The sequence below is a fragment of the Pholis gunnellus genome, assembly GCF_910591455.1.
Source record: "Pholis gunnellus genome assembly, chromosome: 5".
NCBI classification, from domain to species: domain Eukaryota; kingdom Metazoa; phylum Chordata; class Actinopteri; order Perciformes; family Pholidae; genus Pholis; species Pholis gunnellus.
Window position 1 is genome coordinate 8962616 of NC_136531.1, and position 22104 is coordinate 8984719.

The 22104-nt window shown below is 45.6% G+C and overlaps 1 protein-coding gene across 1 annotated transcript in view; it reads left to right on the forward strand.

Annotated features, from left to right (window-relative positions):
* znf827 (zinc finger protein 827) overlaps positions 1 to 22104 on the forward strand; it is a 60201-nt gene that overhangs the window by 9982 nt on the left and 28115 nt on the right. Inside the window, exons 2-5 of the mRNA XM_079160280.1 lie at positions 8695 to 9966; positions 12221 to 12393; positions 12681 to 13176; positions 21396 to 21674. Coding sequence (XP_079016406.1) covers positions 8695 to 9966; positions 12221 to 12393; positions 12681 to 13176; positions 21396 to 21674 — 2220 coding nt within the window. The remainder of the gene's footprint in view (positions 1 to 8694; positions 9967 to 12220; positions 12394 to 12680; positions 13177 to 21395; positions 21675 to 22104) is intronic.

A 22104-nucleotide genomic window follows, 5' to 3' on the forward strand; every position in this document is an offset into this window, starting at 1 on the left:
TTCATGTGCATTAGTGGTGTAACTAACGTACGGATCCTCCCTCACGGTTGGACACGCATGTGAACCGCGTATTAATCACACAGTTTACCGTTAACCATCACAGTGTGCAATAAAGTGATCCGGAAATTGTCATTTATGCTTTTCTTGTCGCCGATCTCTGATAATGTTACATTGTAAACAACACTAACGGCTGACGAACAAAGGTTCCGTTTAGCTAGATTATGATGCCTTCAGGCTCTGTTCAATGAAAATGAACATTGAGCGAAGGTAAATTATAACGTTATTATCATGATTATAAGTGTGATCACATGTGATCTCGTAAAATGTAGTGTTGCTGAGAAACTTGAATACACACAGTTGTTTGAAGGAGATGTTTTCGCAGCAACATAGATAGATATTAGAGCTACAATAATACATCATTAAAACTACTAATGACTTGAAAAATTACTTGTTTTTATGCCTAAAAATATAATCTTTTACTCCCTGATCATTTCAATTGTGTGTTTTTATGAAGAAACAACACTATTAATATAACAAACTAAAAGGATAACATTTAGAACATGGTTTACACTTCAAAGCGGTTAAAATTATTTTTGGGAGAGTCTGGGGCCTTGTAGAGCAGCTGCTATAATCAAACAAAACAACAAAGGGGTCTGTTTCTGCCAATATGGATCATCAATGATCTGCAATTAGAATCGGACGCAAAAGACGGGATCAGGGATCTCTAAAAGTTATATTTGCCCCCTTTTTCTTTTCTGTGCTGATCTGATCTGTGAGTTTTAGGATCCGCCGCACCACTAATGTGCATTTATACTTATAAATGAAGAACAATCCTCATACGTGCAGCAGTATTGCATGAGTTTCTAAATCTATGCCGTAAATCAATCGGTCTAAAAAAGAAAACAAACATGCCTTCTCAACAGCATCCTGCTGAACGGCCGACTGCTTTTTGAAAAATGAAAGGATTGTGTTTTGGCTGGTTATAGACAGGCTTGGCATCTGGCTGGTGGCCACAATAAATGTGTTATATTGTGATTCATGATATCCAATTTTGGATAGACTACGTTTGTACTATATTGAAATTAAAGCACCGTTGTATTGTTTTAGCCTACAAGCAATGAGCAATTAAAAACATAAAGGCCTAAAAACACTCCACTAATATGTTAGTAAAGTAATGAAATAGAGAAATGCAAACGTGTATTTGTAAGAAATGTAACACTTTACAAACCCATGTTAACAAATTCCTGGTCAGCAGTTTTAAATGCTTGGATTGGATTTATGCAGCGGAATAATACCGCTCACCATGCTGTTAAAGACCCCAACACACACCATTTCTTTCCTTGATGCCCTTCTCCTTTTTGCTGTTATTTTGTAAAATTATCACTGAGCAACAAACCAATAAATGATGCCCAATGAGTGGAAGGCTAACCATGTGACATATAAAACTCTACCCCTGACCTATGATACTTTTAAAATGGCAGTGCTAACAGTTTTGTAGTCCGGAGTTTGGGGATCTACAGATGCTCATTGTAGCTCTTTTTGTTAGTCACATTATCTGTTTCTAGAGAACTGAACGTTGCTTTCAAAGACAAGAGGACAACATGTCGGACATGAAATCTTCTTTTCTACTGGCTACGTGAAAAGCAGAATTCATTTTAAAAAGCATGACTCATCATTACCAAAAACACTGCAAGCTGTTAATAGTTTGTTCATAATAATGCCAAACCTTTGGCAGAGCGTTTGACAGTAAAAAACACCCAGTAAGATGCTGACCCAGGGCCAGTTGATTGTCCAAAACAGTGTCCTGGGAATAACAGTATGCTGGTTTGAGTATTTCTCACCTTGTGATTAGCCAGTTAATCTGAGCCTCTGTGCGGTGGCACCGGTCCACTCTCTTTTTATGTTGTGTTTTATGTACCCAGTCAGAATCAATGCCACCTCACAGTAAGTCAGGGGTCCAATAACTTCAAGAACCATTTAGAGTGACTCATGCCATACGTGCTGGGGCTATTTATCACGCATTTTTATACATTTGTCAGTATTATTAATGGAATTAATCTGTCATATTTTAAACGGAGGTTTAACTCACCGCAAACGCGCACAATATCCATGACTGGCACGAGCAGAAAATACTGTATTCACACAGTATATGTTGTGGCCGCTATTGTAAACCAGTGAGCAGGACTGTTTATGGTAGTATTGATATTTTGGGCAAGATTTTGCAATTAATGATTTTGATTTGTCAGGTTTTTAATAAGCCAAATCTGACATTCCTGTCCAGGTGTTTTATGCATTGAATTATTTGTCAATTGACCGAAAGCTGCCATTGACAGTCTTGATAACAGTTTGCTATTATTACTAAGGGGATGTCTATGATACCGCCATACGCAGAAGTCGCCGAAGTCACTACTTGTGATTGTCAGTCAGCGTTCGCATCTTATATTTACAACCTAAATCGACTGCATTGGATTAAGAAAGAAGGAAAGTCCACACAGACACCGTACAACTAAGCACACAGTGTTCTAAATAACACATGCAATAAAATCACATCCACAGATGACCAGAGTATATCTGTCGGCTGACAAATCCTACCAGGTGTCTTTTTAGGCCAATATTTACACACCACTGACTGTCCAGTACATTGGACAGTTCATTGTTGATTCTTACGGGCTCTAGTTTTTCTCAAGATATCTTAGTTTTCCTTTGATGTTGCAGTGATTATTATTCGAAAATGATTGATAATTAGAACATTTGGAATGATCTCATTCCAAATTCACACGTTTGCATTCGGATGTTGTTGCATATGAAATGGAAAATGGACTCCCTCTATACTTCCAGTCCAGGTTAAATCATTTCAGGTTAGAAAAATAAAGTCACTTCTCAGATTCAGTTGTTGTTTTCTCTAATCACAATAAGTAATATGTCAGTTATGCTGCAAAGATGCAATAGACACAACACTTCTCTCCCTCCAGCAATTTAGGCCCATAGCTTTGATGACACATCTGAGCTTATGAGCAAGTCTTTTTTTTTTTTTTTTTCTAAACATGAGATGCTAAAAATGGAAGGGAAAAATAAACCAGGGGGTAAAGTGCACTTCATGTGCAATGAGGAATTTCAGAGGTCTGGGGCTCTCAGTCGTCTCATTCTCTTCCAAGAACACTTCTCCTTCCTGTTTCACCTCTGGCATGCCGCCCAAAGTACCCACAAACCACGGAGGCCAAGGCCGAAAATACACAGATGGTAATTTGCACTACATTTCAATACGACTCAACCGCCATTATATATAGCCCTGCTGCCTGAACTCTGATCCTCAGTAAGAGTATCGCCTCACCTCAGATTCCAGCTAAAAGATGAGCTCTTTACGCCTTTGTCGCCGGGTACAAGTTGTACGGGGAGGATGTCGATGGTTGCAGTTGAAGTGAAAGAGTTGATTCTGAGTTTTAATAATGTTTTAATGTCATAACATGAACCTCGATCAATACACGGGAGGATTTCTTTCCCGCTAGATCAAGGCTGTGTCAACATAATGAATTGCTAGACGGATGTTTAATGGTGTAGCTTACTCCTGCATGGAAGGAACATCGTTAGTTTTTTAATGCACTGAAAGTAAAGGCTTTGGCAGCTAATGTTGCACGGTGTACCGATACTAGAAAGGGATCGCAATATCCTGCCGTTAAAACCAGTAAGATACCTCATTTTGTACGTACCGGTACTTTAAGAATGGCATTGTTTCAATGGGAGTCCTAGGCTGTTATGAGTTGCATCAATCTGTGACAGTGGGGCAATGTGTTTACACAGCGCTCTACCAGAGGACCCAGGGGAACGGGGCAATTTAACTTTGCAACCGTCAGAAAATAAACTGCGGTCTTTGGGATTTAGCTAGCGCTGACCAGAAGGATGGAGTCAACAAATACATTTGAAGAGAAGATTAAAGCAGGTCATGAACTGCTCACCGGCTGCACAGTCCCACTCTGAGCTGGTGTCTGTACCGGCAACACATTAACAACGCAGCTCCAACCAAATCTACCGATTAAAATTAGATTCACCGTCTTTTCTGAATCTGTCCAAGCATCTCCTGTAATTCGAAAAACACTTAATCCACCAAAGAGCATGTGTTGAAAACAATTTTTCACAGTGTTTGTCAGTAATGGGAAATGGACGGAAAAGGTCAAATCAGTCCGGCGACGAAAGTGACACAAACACAACTTGGACGCAACACAGTGCTCACTAAAGTTACTCCGGTGTCTTCCTGGATTTAGCTACTTTTCCCTCATCGACTTCTCACAGAACCTCATTTGAATTTATAATCGTTGAGTTTGTTTTTGTTTTGGAAGCCTCCTGCCATCCCCCCCAAGCTGCAGTACCACTCTCCACCTGAATGAGTGATTATCAAACCCACTGATTAGCGGTGATGATCAGACGCCATCACATCATCACCAAGTTCATCAAACGTAGGCTACCTGCTCCATTGCGCGACATTTTGCGTTAGGGATCACATGTCTTGCCCGTACCCTTGTTGGTTGTCGTGTTTTACCAAGATGATGGATAAACTTTGGAGCAATTATCACGTTTATCCCACAGAGCATGTGTGCTTTATTTCTTCTTAATATTTGCGTTCCTGGTTATGGAGAAAGAGATGAAGGGAGGAATATACAAGAAGAGAGAAAGCCATGTGGGTGTGAAAGAGATCAAGCGAGTGAGAGATTATGGGAAAAAGGGAAGGGAAGCGATCCTGATCCAGTGTGTCCCAATTAACGGAATTACCTTCCTCCTCGGGAGGACGGTTAGTCATTTGCAGAGACGTGAGCCCGCCAGTCTCTCCCACCATATTGTCCAGCAGGCGCTAATAAGGCGGCCCTGACCGCCGGGCGTGCTCATTAGCATAGCCCGCGGCCGTGGCAACCCCCGCCAGGGCCCAGCCGGACACTTAATTACCGCCGTGGCTCCTTCCTCACTACATCCATACTCGCTGCCCTCCTTCCTCTGTACTCGCCCCCTGCTCTACCTCCTTAACCCACTCCCAAAGACATACACACCCACCCCCCCACACCCATTCATAGCAGGCTAGATGTAACACTAATCATTTTGTCGATGTGGATGTGTTGGCTTTAGTCTTGGTATGTTGTGGCCGTCTTTTATGTTATTTCACTTTTTATGGCTTTGCGGTGAGCAATCTTTTGTGATTTTTAGCGATTCCCTGACCTGCACTATCTCTCCAGCTCGTGCTCCCTCTCTCCTACTCTCATTGCTATATTAGCTCATGGGCATGACTCTCGTTTTGACATCGGCACAGTATTGATGCACCGCCGTCCAGCCTTAATCGGCTAATGGCCTCCTCTTCTTTCCTGCCCAGACAAATCAACCCCTCCCTCAACCATCCCGCTATCTGTCCCTTCCTCCCTTCGCCTTCCCGTCTCCTCTCCCCTACCCAGTTCAGGCCTGGGGTCAGTGAGGCCAATTTTCATGCCTGGCTAAGTCACAGAGTGTGTGTGTGTGTGTGTGTGTGTGTGTGTGTGTGTGTGTGTGTGTGTGTGTGTGTGTGTGTGTGTGTGTGTGTGTGTGTGTGTGTGTGTGTGTGTGTGTGTGTGTGTGTGTGTGTGTGTGTGTGTGTGTGTGTGTGTGTGTGTGTGTGTGTGTGTGTGTGTGAGAGGGAATATGCTAGTCAGCAGCCTCGCACAAGTCATGTGGTGGGTGACCTCCTGACCTACCTTTACTCCTGTCCCTTGCTCTTCTCTCCCTTCTCTAACTCACACTCTTCCCTTTACCAGCAACCATTCTGTTTGACAAGGATATCTGGCTCACCCCCCCCCCCCCCCCCCCCCTCCCCCGTGCTAAACTCGTATGTATGTGCGCGCGTGCACACACACACACACACACACACACACATGCAACCCTCTCTGACCTAGAAAATCCGCGGCCAAAATAATCCTGCCAAGTTCACAAATGGAGATTGTTGACAGCACTGCACGGTGAAACAATGAACAAGTACACTACCTGTAATGTCCAACTGTGTTTAAGCTGTAGTTGCAGGCTGTGAGCTTTTTTTTTTTTTTTCTTTCTTGTGACAGGTTAACACAACACACGGGTTTCCAAACACTGTAAGTCACAGAGGTGCTACATCATAACAGTTTCAGCTGCTCGGTGTACATCTCCGTTCAAGCTCAAGGCAGTTTATTCCAGCCGGTCTTGAAGCCTCCCGACCTTCTCTTTATGTAGCCTCAGCTTGCACTCTGACCTATTATGGCTCCCTCTCTTTGTCTATAACGTTGTGGCGCTATACGTCTCTGTGGCCCAGCGAGAAAATCCCCCGCTGCTGCGCCACTGAATCACCCGTGTGTGAGTGATAACAGATCCAGACTGCTGAGCACCCCGCAGCTGTTTGTCTCAACATGCAAGTCATCCCCGCCATTACACCGCTAAATGGTTCCCTTTCAGTGGCAGACGCTTGCCGCCTCGGTCCGTATCTCCATGCTTCCATCACGGGGGGGGGGGGGGGGGGTTTGCAGTTACTGTCGCAGAGCCAGCCACTGTACTGGAGGCAAAGCAGTTGAATGTGTGTCAGAGGGGGGAGAACATCAGCATTAAATTACATTCTTGGCTGTGTATTTAGTGTTTTGTAGTCTAAACATACGTATGCATATGTTTGCGCCCATGCGTGTGGTGGGCACACAGCGGCAGTTGTGAGAACTGAGTTCAGACGAAGCCCCCCCCCCCCTTACAGCTTGGGCCGGAGACCATAACCTTGGGAAATGTCATTCCGCCCACGGTTGGTGGCTCGCCTGCGACACACAAAGCCCTGGCAGTGGAGTGCATCAGTGCACCGTGGCTCTCTGGCAGAGCCCTAGTGGTGTAGGGCTGCATTCAGCTGTACCTAACCCAGAGGTTTTAAGAGTGAGCCTAGGAAGCCAGAGAGTTCAGCCTCAAAGCTTGAGACCTTGGGTCAGCAATCTAGCGATTTCCTTCTAACCACATTACAGCCATTAGTGGCTCTCGCTGCTTTTCACATGTCAAATAGAAATAGGTCAAGCCCTGCCCTGCATGACTCACAGGCTCTTTCTCCCGCTCCCTCCCTTTCATTCCTGTTAACCCTAACTGAGGTGGCAAAATGGCTTCAAGCAGCATGGGGAAAATCAGGTTCACGTGCAGCACATTATGACGTTTTCATTCACCTAAAGAAATGAGAAGGGTCACGCTTGATGTGTACGCTCATCAGACTCTTACATTGTTTAGTGTAGGGTGAAGTCTATTAGTTCACAGACTGCTTGGAGAGCCATGAGGCCATTATTAATCACATAATCCGTTGCCTTGGCTTTTGGCATCTGACATTTCCTGTCAGTTTCTGGTTATGTGGTTACTGAAAAAAAATGTAAGATGTGTTTGTGTGTGAGCCCTGTTTGATATCTGTTGCAACAGGAGGGTAGCGGTCATAGTGGGTTGTGATTGTGAGGTCGCCTGTTGTGGACCAACGGCGAGCCACACTGGGCAGATGTCGGCCCGACTCTAATGATCCCAACAGGTCGCTGGGCCGGGTTGCCTCGCAACCGTTTTGCCTTTGCCTGTAAACAGAGAGCAGGCCCACCAGACCTCAGTCAGGGTTTAGAGGGCGAGGGCAGCTTTGGTGTGTGTGAAAGTAGTGTGTACCTCGGTGTGTGTGAGAGACATTTTCTTTTCAAGCCACATGTTTTTGCAACTGTATGAGTGAGAAATCTCAGCCAGTTCCTTCTCATCAGAAACCCAAAGAGGAGGAGGAGGAGGAGGAGGGGGAGGAGGAGGAGGAGGGGGAGGGGGAGGAGGGGGGGGGGGGGAGTGTGTGTCAGTTTTGACATTTAGTTTTGCTCAGGCTCTTTTTTTGACACGTTCTTATGGAGGTTTGTTAATATGGATCAGGAATATTCACTTTTCTTTGTTCGCCCTTGTCTGGCAAGCTGTAATGTTTTGCTTATGAATATTGATACATGAAGTGTATATTAATGACCCTTGGTGACCTTAACCCTATCCCTTATTGGCTCCCCGGTGGTATCTGCAGGCTCATGAATATTAATCTAGTTCTGTAACCTCCATTACCCTAATCTTTGCTGTCTAGCCTCCCAGAAGGACCCGTTGTCATGGTAACCCCTTTACTAGACTCTTACAGACCAAAAGGGTGAAAAAAAAAATATGGTTTAAAAAAAAAAAGAAAAAAAAAAAATCTAAATTACTCAAATATCTTGGATGCACCTTGTAGAAAGCTGCCATTGTGTTAGAAAGATGTTGAGTGTGTCCTCGCTGAGCAATGAAGTGAGTATTTCTGCTTCTTTAAATGGCCATTTGACTTGGTTTTGGGCAGGTAATTGTTTTTCTGAATTTTCTAAATTTTGGTCTCAATTCCACCAAGTACAGATCACTTATTCCTCTGCAACACTAGACAGGATGGGACATAATAACAGTGGTACAGATCACTTATTCCTCTGCAACACTAGACAGGATGGGACATAATAACAGTGAATAGCAAATAGAAATTTCCAATTTAGAAAGCCGTGTAGCCAGAAGATATGACTGTGCCCTCTACTTAACTCTTTGTAGTACGTCTTTGATGTTCTCAATTCATACTCGGGGTACTCAAGTATTCAGCTGAAAGATGATGCCTACTCTAACTGTTCGCTGTAGCTACTGTATATGGTGATATCAGTATGTATGCTCTCTCTCCTCTTCCAGATGTGGACAGCAACGAGGAAGGAGGGCCCGACGAAGGTCCCGTGGAGGAAGAAGGCTGGTTTGGGAATGCTTCTGACACGCGCTCAGAGTCGTCGTCCTACGGAGACACCCAGGATGAACTCCTCCTCGCCCGGGGCTCCTCTCCCGATGAACGGCCCGGAGTCAGCACTGGGTCCGGGGACCACGACACCTGTGGGGGTGAGAGCTCATTGGGTTGCCCCACACCCGTCCATCGTGCCTCTTTGGAACTTCTCGGACTGGATGGAAGTGCATTCTCGGCCCAGGACACACTCTCTTCTGTGGTATCATCGCTGTACGGCGAGGCGGCGTCTCGTGCCCTGGGGAAACCCCTCAGCAGCAACCTACGGCGCCTCCTAGAGGCCGGGTCGCTGAAACTGGACACCGGGGAGCTGCTGGGCCGGTCATCCAGGGGATGTGCTGGGGGGGAGTCTCCACCGATAGGTCTCGCCCCACCGATGACCCTCTCCCCGTCTTCCCATCATGCCCAGCAGTTAAGTGCTCTTGCCCGAAAACTGGCCAATAACAACAACAGCGGCTCGGCCTCACCGGCCTCCTTGGCACCCTCAGTCACCAACATTAAGCAAGAGCCCCATGACCCCTTTAACTCTGTCACCCCTACCAACGGCAGTGGCTTTGTATGGGCAGGTGTTGCAGATAAGTGGCCACCGGCCAGCTGCTCCACGCCCTGTGGCTCCAGCCTGTCCCCGGACTCGGCGATCCAGAAGCTAAAAGCGGCCGCGAACGCCGTGCTTCAAGACAAGAACGCCGTGGCCTCCTCCTCGACGACTTCTTCCTCCTCGTCCACCTCCGGCTCGTCTGCGGTGCCCGCCCTCGGAGGGGGCGGTCGAGGAGACGACGTGGTGCGCTTCGATGCCTTCAACTCTCCGTTCAGCCCGCAGTCGGCCAGCTCCACCCTCGCCGCGCTTTCCAAGAAAGTCAGCGAGCGGAGTCAAACCTCGTCGACGACCAGCGCTGCTACCGACCACCAATCCTCCAATTCCTTCCTCTCGCTCGTGTCGATGACCTCCTCTGCTGCCTTGCTCAAAGAGGTGGCGGCCAGGGCAGCGGGAAACCTGCTGGCAGAGAAGAAAGATGGTTCCTCCTTGGCGACTGCCGGGGTCCTCCAAGAGGACGTGAAGCCCCTGCTAGACAAGAACCAGAGGGCCTCCACGCCCTCTACACCCACCCAGAGCCTAGACTTGCTGTTGCCCTCGACTCCAAAGAGCAGAGGCAAACCCAACAGCCAAGCAGGTAATCTAAAGTATTAACAAATGCATATTAATACTAATACTACATCAATCAAAATAATACCAATACAGATAATAAGAAGGGAGGTCAGCTTAGGTTAGGTACATTTTATGATGTTTTTTCAGTGAAAAGATGTTTTTTTTTTCTTTTCTTTAGTTACAAAACACAGAGAGACATTCATTTAATATCTTGTGTCTTGCCACAGAACCAGGATACCTAAGCTCAAACAAGATTGCCACAGTTAAATAAAAGGACCTTGTGTTTGTATGGTAGAGAGCCTAAAGGTTCAAGATCATTTCAGCTGCACTTAATTGATGGAAAGTTTTCATTTTCCTTCTCCATACCGGTTTCTTTCAAAAGGTAATCGTACAAATGTACCTGCAGTTCAAATGAACTAACTCGTCTATCATAATACTTCTCCATTCAGCATTTACCAAAGAACAAATTCCACTTATGTCATGACACGCGAATCCAAACCGTTAGTACTGATAATTATAAGTTAGTATCACAATGGAAGCTCCACAAAGATACAACTTCTTTGCTGTCACTGCATGGAGGAGTAGCAGGTTTGCTTGTTCCAACAACAGCAACAAAAGCACAATCCTGGACTTTCCGTGACATGTTTTCTCCGGGTTTGTAATGGTTTTCTTCTCGCCTCACTGTCGTCGAAGTCGCGAGTAGTGTAGCCTCGGCCTAACTGTCAGCCGAGCAGAGAGCAGAGCCGAGAGAAAACAGCCCTGGCTGGCCTTCTAGTCTGGGAAATGGTCTGCGGGCTCGACGGGGGGTTCCGACTGAGACCTCGCTGCCTTCCCAGACCAGCTCGTTTGTGCTCGGATGTGCGTGCTGCCAAAAAGGGGGCCGTCAGTGTGTGCTCGGCACAGTGGGGAGCCGTGGAGTCCATATCCATCTCGGCAGCCTACTCCTGGCTCCAACCCCCACTAGCCAGAGCCCTCTGCACTGATCAGCACAGCAGACTTAAGGCCAAACACATCATACTTTCCACTGACTGGATACAGATGCGCGCACACACACACACACACACTCTCTCTGTCTCTCTCCCTCCTATGCTCTCTTTCTCTCTTGTTACTCACAAATAGCCGTGCTGTATATTCTGTAAGTGTCTACTCAGATGCAGACGTATAACCAAACAAGGGTGCACACAAAGATCTCACTCTTGCAAGGGGAGAGAGGGAAGGCTTCAAAGTGCAGGCTTCTCGCTAAGTAGCCTTTAGGGAGAACAGAATGTTTTCAGGGAGATGGATGGGCACTTTTGAGGGATTGTGTCGCAACCCCGCCAAATCTAAAATGGCTGGATCAAATTGACTTCAGACAGACGAGGCAGTCGATGTAATATTCTGTGATCTGCATGCTAAGAAGGAGGGTCTGCTCTAACCCGCGAGCCGTCAAGGTCGAGCAGCGCTGTAAAAAATGCAGGTAGTTGTTCGGTCGCCAGACTGAAAAATGTGACCTTGATTATTGACTGTCATGTCTTGTTTTATTGCCGTCCCTTTGCCAGTTCAACTATAAAACTCTATCGCACGGGCATGTTCTGCACTTTGAATATAAACGAAAATCTTTCTCCCTGTCTCTAAAACACGCTTGTGATCGCGTAGGAAATACTAAATACTAAGACGAAGGTACTTAACACGCACATTTCCTCTCTCCTATTTTCTTTATTTCCGCCTCACTCGGCTCAGAATAAGCAGAAGTCATTTTTTGCGTTGTGATCTCTGCTGTGCGCGGAGAGGTTGGGCCGCAGATGGCGGTTTATTGTTGCAAATAGGCAGTCTCGAGGTTTTACACCCCAGGTCAATGAATGGCTGAGCACAGTAATTTCACCAAACACTGATTACCAGATGTTTTTCAAGGAACGGCACTGGAATACTTATGAAGCCATCCTGACAGGCCCTTGTAGAATTTGTAATGCAATCATGCCTCTTTCTAATAAGACCAATTAAACAGTAATGGATGCCGGATATGAAGCCAACAACAATAATCGAGATACTAAAACATGCTTGAGTTTTTACTTCCATTGTTCCATTGCTTCCAGCTGGCATTTCCCTTGATAGTTTTCAACATTAGGTTGAGGAGTAGTTGTCTCTTGCAGATCTGTGAATACTGTACTCTGTATTTGGGGGGGAAAAAAAGCTTTGTTTTTATTTCTTTACAGTAACAACGCTGCATTTTTCAGCAACATGGTACATATTTCCATTCACTCATGACTCTCCTTGTAACAATATTCTTTGGTGCCCTCAAGGCTCTCCTGAGGAGGGCGGCAAACCGTTCCAGTGTCCGGTGTGTGGACTGGTCATCAAACGCAAGAGCTACTGGAAGAGACACATGGTCATCCACACGGGCTTGAAAAGCCACCAGTGTCCCCTGTGTCCCTTCCGCTGTGCTCGCAAAGACAATCTTAAGTCCCACATGAAGGTGAGACGATATGGATTCTCTTCATCTTGTGACCCTGCACCCCTCGCCCACATCATCTTCAATTAGTGGCAATTATGGCTCTTGGAATATAATTGTTAACATTAAGGGATAGGCATGCTTTAGTTTAATGTGTAATAATCCTTTACATGGCATAATTAAACGCTGCATGTTTGCTTCGTTTCAGTTAAATTGATCTACGATAAAGAGTCACGTCTTTCCTCTTGATGTCCTGTAGTGTCGGAGAAGAAGAGGAGCGGTTTGACACATAAACCTGTCCTCTTTCCCAGGTACATCAGCACCAGGACCGGGGCGAGACATTTCAGTGCGAACTCTGCCCCTTCACCTCCTCCCGTCACTTCAGCCTGAAGCTTCACATGCGCTGCCACCAGCACTTCCCCCGCACAGACGTCAAGGTGAAAGAGGAGCTCACCACCGACACGGAGGGCGAGGGCTCCCTGATGGGCGACAGCGGCCCCACGGACCTGAGAGGGACGGACGTGTCCCCGCTGCACTCGGACACCCGGCAGCAGACGTCCTCTCCGCTCGAGGCTTCCTCCAATCACGTCCACATCAAGGAGGAGCCGCAGGAGAGGGATCTGTCCGTGCTCTCGCCCTTTAGCATGTGCAGGGACCGTCCCAGCAGCAGTGCCAACTCCCTGGACCTACCTGGAGTCGGGGTAGGAGTCGGGGTCAGATCCAGTCCTAGTGGTCTAACCACAGCCTCCCTCTTCAGCCCTGACATCACTACCAAGACGGCAACTGACCTGCTTATGAAGCTTTCAGGTTAGCATCATTTTTAAAAATTAAAGAAACACTTTTATTCACGGTCGTGCGGCAACTATTTGCTTTCATTCTTGATGAATCTACTAGAATATCAGCAAACGGCAAAGAAATACCCGTCACAATCACAGAGCCCCTGATGGCATATGAAAAGGTCTGAAGATTTTCAGTCTGGTATGAAAGAAAAACCCAGAAAACAGATTATATTTTACACTTTTGGAAAGCTGGAGCCAATTTAATTTTGCCATTTTTGCTGAAATACTTGCACTGTAACAGTTGCCTAATAGACTAATTGTATTAGCTCTAATTAAGTTAATCCATATCTGTATGTTTTGACACACTTTGGGGCCCGTGTATAATGGCAGAAACTATAGAAATTGAAAGTGTAACACCAGTCTCTGACAGATCAGCTTGTGAAGTGAAGAGAGATCTGAGGAGGAGATGGCCATTCTGTCTAAATGGAGCACATATTGCATCAAGTTAAGAAATACATGGAAAAAAGAGTGTGCACAGGAACACTAGCTTGACGCCTTTAATCCATAATTGTTTTGTTTGTTGTGCTGTTTTCTCAACTTGACTCCCTAACTCCGCTCATTTCAGTTGCACTTATATAAGAAGTATTTCACTTCCTCCAGACTTGAACGTGAAGACAACCGTTCTGATCTCCGGCTAGATGTTGTCTCCCCTTTGCCTTAAGTTTTGTTTTGATTCTTTACTGTCACCAGAAATAACATTCGTAAGAAGTGTAAACAGTTTTATGTTTAACGTTTCAGGTCAAGGCCGCAGTGTGTCTCTGTGAGCTGCTTTTAATGGATTTTTAAACAATGGGATCCTAAAATGTCTTAGAGATGATTCAAGCCTTTAGGGAATAGACGGTTTTAGCGTTGACAGCGGAAAATACAATCATGTTGGACGTTTAATGGAAACAGCATAGGAATCAAATGTAAAACCCGCGTGGGTCTTATATGCCGACGCGTGTGTTTGAGCTGTTGTTTTTCCAGACTTTAGCTATCATTGTGCATATTTGAGGATATCAGGGATGCCTTGTACACGGGATTATTCATCCATACAACCTTGGTTTCTGTGTGTCTCCCATGAGAACGATAGAAAAGTAGGCCATGGACGTTTAGCCTTTTCACCACATGCCTTTTAAACCGGTTTGGGCAACAACCAAAGAATTCAAAACTCGCTCTTAGGACACTGACTTGTGAAAGACGGCACACTGTATATTTGATTCAATAGATTTCGGTTATTTACATTTTTTAGAATAACATAATTTGATATAAATAGATGAACTTTGAACAGACACGTAAAAGTTGTATAAAGGTTTGAACATGTGCACTCGGCACTCTAATTGTCTACAACAACTAGTGGCACCTGTACAACTAAAGGTGTTTTAGCACAACACAGTACACAGTGTGTATATGTACTTTATATTTATATAAAAAAACTGTAGTTGTCATTACAAAAGCTTGAAATATTCCAATAATATAACAACAATGACCTTCCTACTGGGATAAACACATGACAGATGTCACCTATGAGATCTGATTTTGCAAATCTATATTGAAAAGATGATGCATCTCAATGACAGAGGCTCCACCCATGTATAAATGGTGGCTACTGTTAATCTAACTGATGTGCTGGCACCTTCCTTGTGTTGTGCCACTTCTTTGTACAATGAAGGTACGTTGGAATAAGCAAAAGAGAGGAGACATTCTTGGCATATTTACAATATTTCAGGAAGTAAGCATGCAGGAGTAAGATGCCTGAGAATGTTCTGATATTGAGCTTTATTTTCTCCAGTGATTGCTAGTAACAGACATGCACATACAAGTCAACTGAAGCCCCACTGAGCAGCACTAAGTCATGACTTAAATCAGAGCATATGCAGTACGTTCATATCTAATCTTGTAGATAAATGATCTTGTTTGTACATTTCATATCTGCTTAAAATGTCATTACAATACTGATGTGCCATTCGTTTACCATATAGGATATAGTTAGTTAGATAGACAGTTAAAGTGACATTTGATGGTTACCCAGTTGTACATCCTCATCTATCTGCGGTTGGCCACTGATTACCAAATGATTCGCTCAAGGGCACCTCAACAAAAGTTGTTGAGGGATTCATTTTCCTCCCCCTCATCTTATCAGCTGTCAGGGGAGTGGAAGATCTGTAACCTCTAGGTTCTCGTTTTAACAATTATCGTTGCGGCATTTGGTGTCAGTATTATTATGGCTGACAAAATGGTGAAAAGTCGTTCTGGAGCCCTGCGTTAAGGATTGTTTATATAGATCTACTGTACTTTGGTGAAAAGCCTTTCTTACTGTCGATACTAAGACCTGGTTGTCTGCACTCCAAAACCCATGACTAGTAGTCGTGGTAGCAGAAATGTTTCCCATTCATGAAACAGTTTAAGACTTAAACCGCGGACATGTAATTCAGTATTATCTAACTTTTGGTAAAGTTGCAATGTGACACAGAGTTCCCCAACATAATGATACAGCATGATTTTAACAAACTTGACAAACGTGCTGCTCTAAGGTATACTAGGCTCAGATCGTGTTTAGATGCATTTCACCATGTTGCAAAAATATCCAAGGATGAGCTTTGGAGACGACGGCAAGATTGATGGAAAAAGGTCGACTGAGGTTCAGCGTCGGGGTCGAGGCTACGGCTGCCACTCTTCCACTTAATGCTGTGTAATTAGATTGAGATCTTGAGCGAGGATGGGAGGAAAAAACCCTGGGAACATTAGATTAATTAAAAATGTATGCATAATTCATAATTAAAAAGGAATTCATAATTTGAAATGATTAGCGCCCTCAGCGCCATCCTGTGACCCCGCCAGGATGCACAGGGACTGGGCCGGCTTAGTTAACTCCCCCTCGATCTCGCACGCCCGGGCTCCACATGGATGCCCCCTGGGTGCCAGTTGCATTTCACTCCCAGACTGCACAATCAAGCCCGGGCAACTCCCGGAGGAGCCAAGATGGCTCCTCGCAATGTCAGTCCAGTGTCAAGTGGCGGACATCTTAGTCAGGGCATCACTCGAGGAGAACGAGGGAGGATAAAGAAAAGACGGGACGAGAGGATGTTGAACTTGACTGCATGATGATGTGTTTTAATGAATGCTGCTTCTTTGATCACAAAGTTCTCCCTTTTGTTGGGGGGGTGGAGTTAAAGATAGAGGGTTATGAAACCGAGAAGAACTGGGCTCAGATCTTTGTGAGACTTACTCATGCCGCGGAGCAGCCAGGGAGGGGAGAGGTGAGGAAGTTCCTCCTGGGACCTCCAGACTCTATTTCTTTTGACCTCCCTGCCAGCTCAGATTGAGTGTGGACACGAGCAGCTCATCCCTCCTGCTTTTACACTGCTGTCTCAGTGCCTCAATCCCACAAGGCCTTGGCGGGGGAGAGGGAGGGTGGAAGGGGGGGGGGGGAGAGAGAGAGGGGGGAGTGGGGGTAAAAATGTGTAGAGGGAAAGATAAAAAAGAGACGGACAAAGTGACAGCAAGTGGGTGGGGAGAGGGAGAAAGAGTCAAAGAGGGAGTTGCATTGAGTTCCCCAGGCATGGAAAGCCAGTGAACTCTCCCCGACCTCTGACATAATAAGCATATCATTTTTGGGGGGTTGCCTTGCTTTCCATTGAGTGTTCTACTGATACCCTTTGATTTTGATCCTTGCATGCTGACACAACCGTTAGCTATCCAGTGTGATCCACATTTTGATTCGGAGATGAAAGCCACAGAGGTACTTTGAAATGCACAGCCCCTACCCCCGTGCCCAGTGGACCCTGAGTTAATAATGACAGTGGGCACTGCACACCCTCCAAACACCCCCCCCAAACCCCCCGCTGCGGTGACACAGGCACAACTAGCTTGACCCTGGCTGGGTGTGAATAATTGGCATGCAGGGGGTTGTGGGAGGTGTTGCATCTGTCATGATGCTTCTGCAGTTGTCTTATTTATCCTTGTTCCTGGGAGAGTATCTCACATGCAACGCTTTGCTCCAGTGAAATGATGCACTGGCAGAATTGTGTCATCGTACATGAAACGTTTTGAGTATTCTTAAGGGTTTTGATTCCCCCCCCCCCCCCTTGTAATATGTCAATATCCTAGGTATACACATTATTTGCGTATTATTATATTTGGATACGCCTTAGGGGCGTCTGTTTAAGTATTGTAGATGTGCTGTGTAGAAACATTTCAGCCATGTTTCCCCATCTTAGTCGACACAGATTTCTATTGAATTTTGAAATGTCCCGTCTTCAGTTATGTCACTTTGTGAACATGAAGATTTCATCTTCATGTCCTTTTGCTTTCCAGCTCTGCATGAGCAGACACAAGCAGGCCTTTTGTGTGTGACCTCTGGTCCATACATCCCCACTGCAGCCATCAGTATCGCTGTCCGGTGTCTAGCACACTGTCAGCTATTGTTGGGTTCTCAACCTGCCCCAGTAGCCTTCTGCTTTTTTTTTTTTTTTTTTTTTTTTTCTCCGGGAGAAAACAGCAGCCAATTGTCAGAGGGGGAGCAGGCCGGCGTGACAGAGGTGGAAAGCTAATGAAGTTATTTGACGGCGGCCCTGGCCACGGAGCGAGAGGTGAGGTGCAGTGGACAAGCGTCTGGCAGCGAGACGGATGAGGCGCGAGAGAGAAGCGCGGCGGAAGGGGAGAGAAACGTGGGGAGAGAAACGGCGATGAAAGTAGCTTTGGTGGCAGGTGTCAGAAAGGGTGTGATAACACGGAGACAAACTGATAGCATCGTCAACCCTGAACTGGAACCAGCCGTACAGCAGCATGTACGGCTGACATTGGCCTGGGTTAGGGTACGTATACTCGCACAGAAGAGATGCCCAGTCACCCAGAGATGCCCATCTCCTCCTCAGATCTGTGCTCTCTCTCCCCCTCTCTCTCTCTCTCTCTCTCTCTCCACAAGACGATCTGCCAGAGACTGGATGCCCTCGATGCTATTGTGAAATTCTGACAGACGAAAGGCCAAAGTGTAAGCTCGGCGTTGCGGGCTGAATTGTTCCTGTTGGTAGTGTGCTCCAGCTTTTTTGTTATTGAGCCATCAGCTTAGAGGAATAAAAAAAAAAAATAGCTTGCCAGTTGGATTAGGCTACTAAATAATTCATTGAGCTCTGTAACATAGATTCTGAGTGGAAATTCACTCTATTTATAGCGACAATCCAAAAGGTCACTGAAGTGGTGTGACTTTGTGTGCGAGTCCACGTCCTGGGGTTGTTTTTGTTCTCGTGAGGCCACAGCGGAGAAGAATTTGGAAATCTTAAGCTTGTGTTGAGTCTGTATTTGTCAGTGGTTCATGTGCAGCTCAGCCTTTTCATATGGTTTGAATGCGGCGCGACGCAGCGCGCGTACTGTTGTATTTAACAACACAAAGCAAGGATTTCTCCCAAGATATAGACGAGTGTGTGTGTGTGTGTATCTGTGTGTGTGTCTGCGTGGGTAAATTAGATGTGTAATTTTATGTGTATTTGTAAGGCGGTGACCAAGTGTGCTGTCCTTGTCTGATCCGACATGGCCCAACACGCTTCTAATTAGAGGACGTCCTTCCAGGTGCTGACCAGGTTATACTTAGCCTGCCCGCTGACATCTGACGGTGTGACATTTCCAGCTGGTGCTGAGTGCGACCCTGTGCCCACTGCCCCTGAACTTGAAGGTCCCTGCCCTGCTCCCCCCCCGACCACCACCACCACCACACTCAACCTCTTCCTTCTGCCCTTCTTGAACTGCAGCCACGGCCCGCCATGGTGTGGCATTGTGGCACCATGCGGGTGGTCAAAACACCAACACCTGTCCCCTCTTCCTGCCCCTTATCCCCTCATCCCCGAGCCCTCTATCCCTCCGGCATAGATCATCATTAATCAGAGGGGCTGGAGCCGGCACAGATTGATGATGCGGGCAGGGGGCGGCAGGCCTGTGGCGGTTAGAGATGTTAGGTGAGACGGTAGGGTGAGGAGCGGAGCAGATCTCTGCTGGGGCCAGAGGAGACTGGACAGCAGTCTGCCCAGGAGTGATAGCCTCTCTTATGTCCATGCCCTGTGTGTGTGTGTGTGTGTGTGTGTGTGTGTGTGTGCATGAGTGACTGAGTAAGTGTGTGTCTGTCTGTGTGTGAGACAGATAGTAGTAATGTACAGATTGTTTGAAAACTGTTGATGTGTCAAAGGTCGGGACGGGTGTTGATGAGCTATTTAGATAAGTTTGTTGGTGCCCTACTCGGCGACAATGAACTTTTATTTAAATTTGAATTGAATTTTTCTTTGAACTGAAGTGATTAGAGTTGAACTTTTACAATCCGTGTCACGTCTTAGCAGCTCCCCAACTGTTCTGTCAGTTGTAGCATCAGCATATGATTGTGATTATTGCTGAATGTATCACCATTGCTGTTACAGTTACATAACATCACAAATGTATTCCGCTTTAAGGACAAATATTCCATGAGATGAATATATTTTCACAATTAACAAAGGCAAATATAGAAAGCAACCTTTGCCACGTTTGGTTATCATTAGCATGTGCCACGGCCTGCCTTTTTAAAGTTTGCTATAGCAACGAGGCTCTGCTTCGTGACTCATGTGTGAAACATTCTAAATCACAACACCACAGTTGTGGACACTCTTTCATCCATCGAGTCTTAATTCATTTTGCAAACAATAACATGGAAACACTGCAGAGAACAGGAAGTTCTACACAGACTTATACAAACTTGTTGCTCAAAGAAGCTTTGCTTCCTTCTAAAGCAGGTGTTTGTCATTTATTATAACAAGTCAAAAAAAGTTATTAACTCATAAAACCAGAAAGGAAAAAGACAATAATATGGCATATTATATATTTATATTATGTAATGGTATATGTTTCGCTACAGCGTAACTTGCAGACACATTCATCCAACTGTTTTAAGTTTCATGTAATGGGATCTCTTCAGCCAGTCTACTTAATGAAGTACTCGGTGCTGTAATTGTGTCTGAAGCAGGGCTCGGTACACCCGTTACAATAGTGGACAATAGTATCCTTTAACCCTCCGCTCGGTTCCCATCGTCGCACTGAATGAAATGAAGCTATCAGGTAGCACAGGCAAATAGAATGTGTTTTTAAACATATTTCTGCAGCCTCTCACTGTTTTATAGCCATCTTAAATGTCAACATTGTTGTAAGCTTTAGCCTGTGTAAACCTTTGTTTTAGTGCAGAGTGTAGTGGAACGTGCTGGGAGACACAAAGAGAGGCGCTTGCCCTGCTGTTCTTTTCTTGGCGGCTATCGGAAGTTGCTCCATGTCTAATTATTAATTATTCATCTGAGGCGGATTAGATGTGGCCCAGTTTCTCTTGAAGATGGCTTTAGAGCGGAGGGATCCATGTGACAGTTCACTCCCTAACCTAGGCGACACGCCGCAGCGATGGCAGATAAGAATTCAGCCGATTGCTATCGCGCTCTACAGACGTAGTTATTTTTTTTTGGCCTTTATGTCTGAAGAGGATTAAGCCGACGTCCGGGGCGAGACGGGATGAAGGAACCAGACGTGAAGTAGAATAGAGCTGAGAATAAAGTGTACAGAAATGAATGGGACGGGGGGGAGGGGCGGTGTGAAGGAGAAAAGAGGAGGGAAGTGAATTGGGCATTTGTTGTGGATGCCCTAAAGACCAAGAGAGGACAGTCATGAGGTTGCACCCTTTGTGTCGGCCCACAGCACGCCAACTGTGGTGTCTGGTGGGGAGATAGGGCTGTGACAATCCACTGTGGACCACTTTGTTGTTCCAGTCAATTTGCATTTGAATGTATTCTACTTTATGTTGTGTAGATATTGTCATCTTCACTCATAACAAATGCAAATGAGATGTCCTGGTGGTATATTGGGTGAAACTTCAGGTGTTTTTAAGTCTTTTTTTTTTTTTTTTTCCAGTTAGCACCACAATACATAAATACATTAAGATAAATGCTCACCACAAGCAGAACGTGAGACCTTTTGCCATCAATCAGTAAGTAATGTAAGGCCGATGTCTTGATGGAAAGAATCCAGAGTATTCATATGGCCTCTGGTTTTTTCTGGATCAAACTTAACATACACCTTTTTTAGAAATACCCAACAAACCTCACTTGTCACAAACTGTATTTGGACTCTTTTTTTTTTCTCTTTCCTGCTGCCCTCAAATTCTCTGTCTTGAATTCATCTCATTCCTTCTTCTCTTTCTGGCTGCAGCGGCCAACCAGAGGGAGACGCTCAAGTCTCCATTCCAACTGAAGGAAGAGCCCAAAGTGGAGGAAGTGTTGAGCCCCCGACCGTCCTCCAAGTCCCACAGCCAGGTACAGCCAAGCTTCCCTGCAACTTTCTGCCAGGACGGGCCAGTGAGGGCGGCAGCAGCCACGGAGCGCCTCGGGTCACTGAAACCAAGGGAAGGAAGTCCCATGGCTAAGAACACCTTGCTGAACCAGGATATCAACATTAAGGTTGCCTCTGAGCTGCTGATCAAGCTTTCAGGTATGCATGTAGGAACTTCATCTGTGGATCTGTACACACAGTTATTTCACTCTTACTAAATCTAAGCAAAACATTAAATCTGTGGTCTTTGAAATTGGGTGCATATACTGTATTTGTTAAGTTTGTGTAAAGCAGTTTATGCAGATATGCACAGAAAAACAACGGTCACTTCTATACACAACTATTTCATGGGAAGAACGGACCATGCACTGTGTTTCAGATCAGCTAATAACAGCTCAGGAGGTTAGTTTTAGGCCAATGGTTATGTCACTGACCGCCATTAAAGGGTTCTGTTGTTTTCTACCGTGACACACCTAACCGAGCTGAAATTGGGGCCTTCTCAAAGGTGAGCAAAGTGCACCTGTGGCGAGTTAGTCTTTGTTTCTCTGAGGCCTTTGCTCTAGAAGGTGGCTGCGAAATGTCCTTGTAT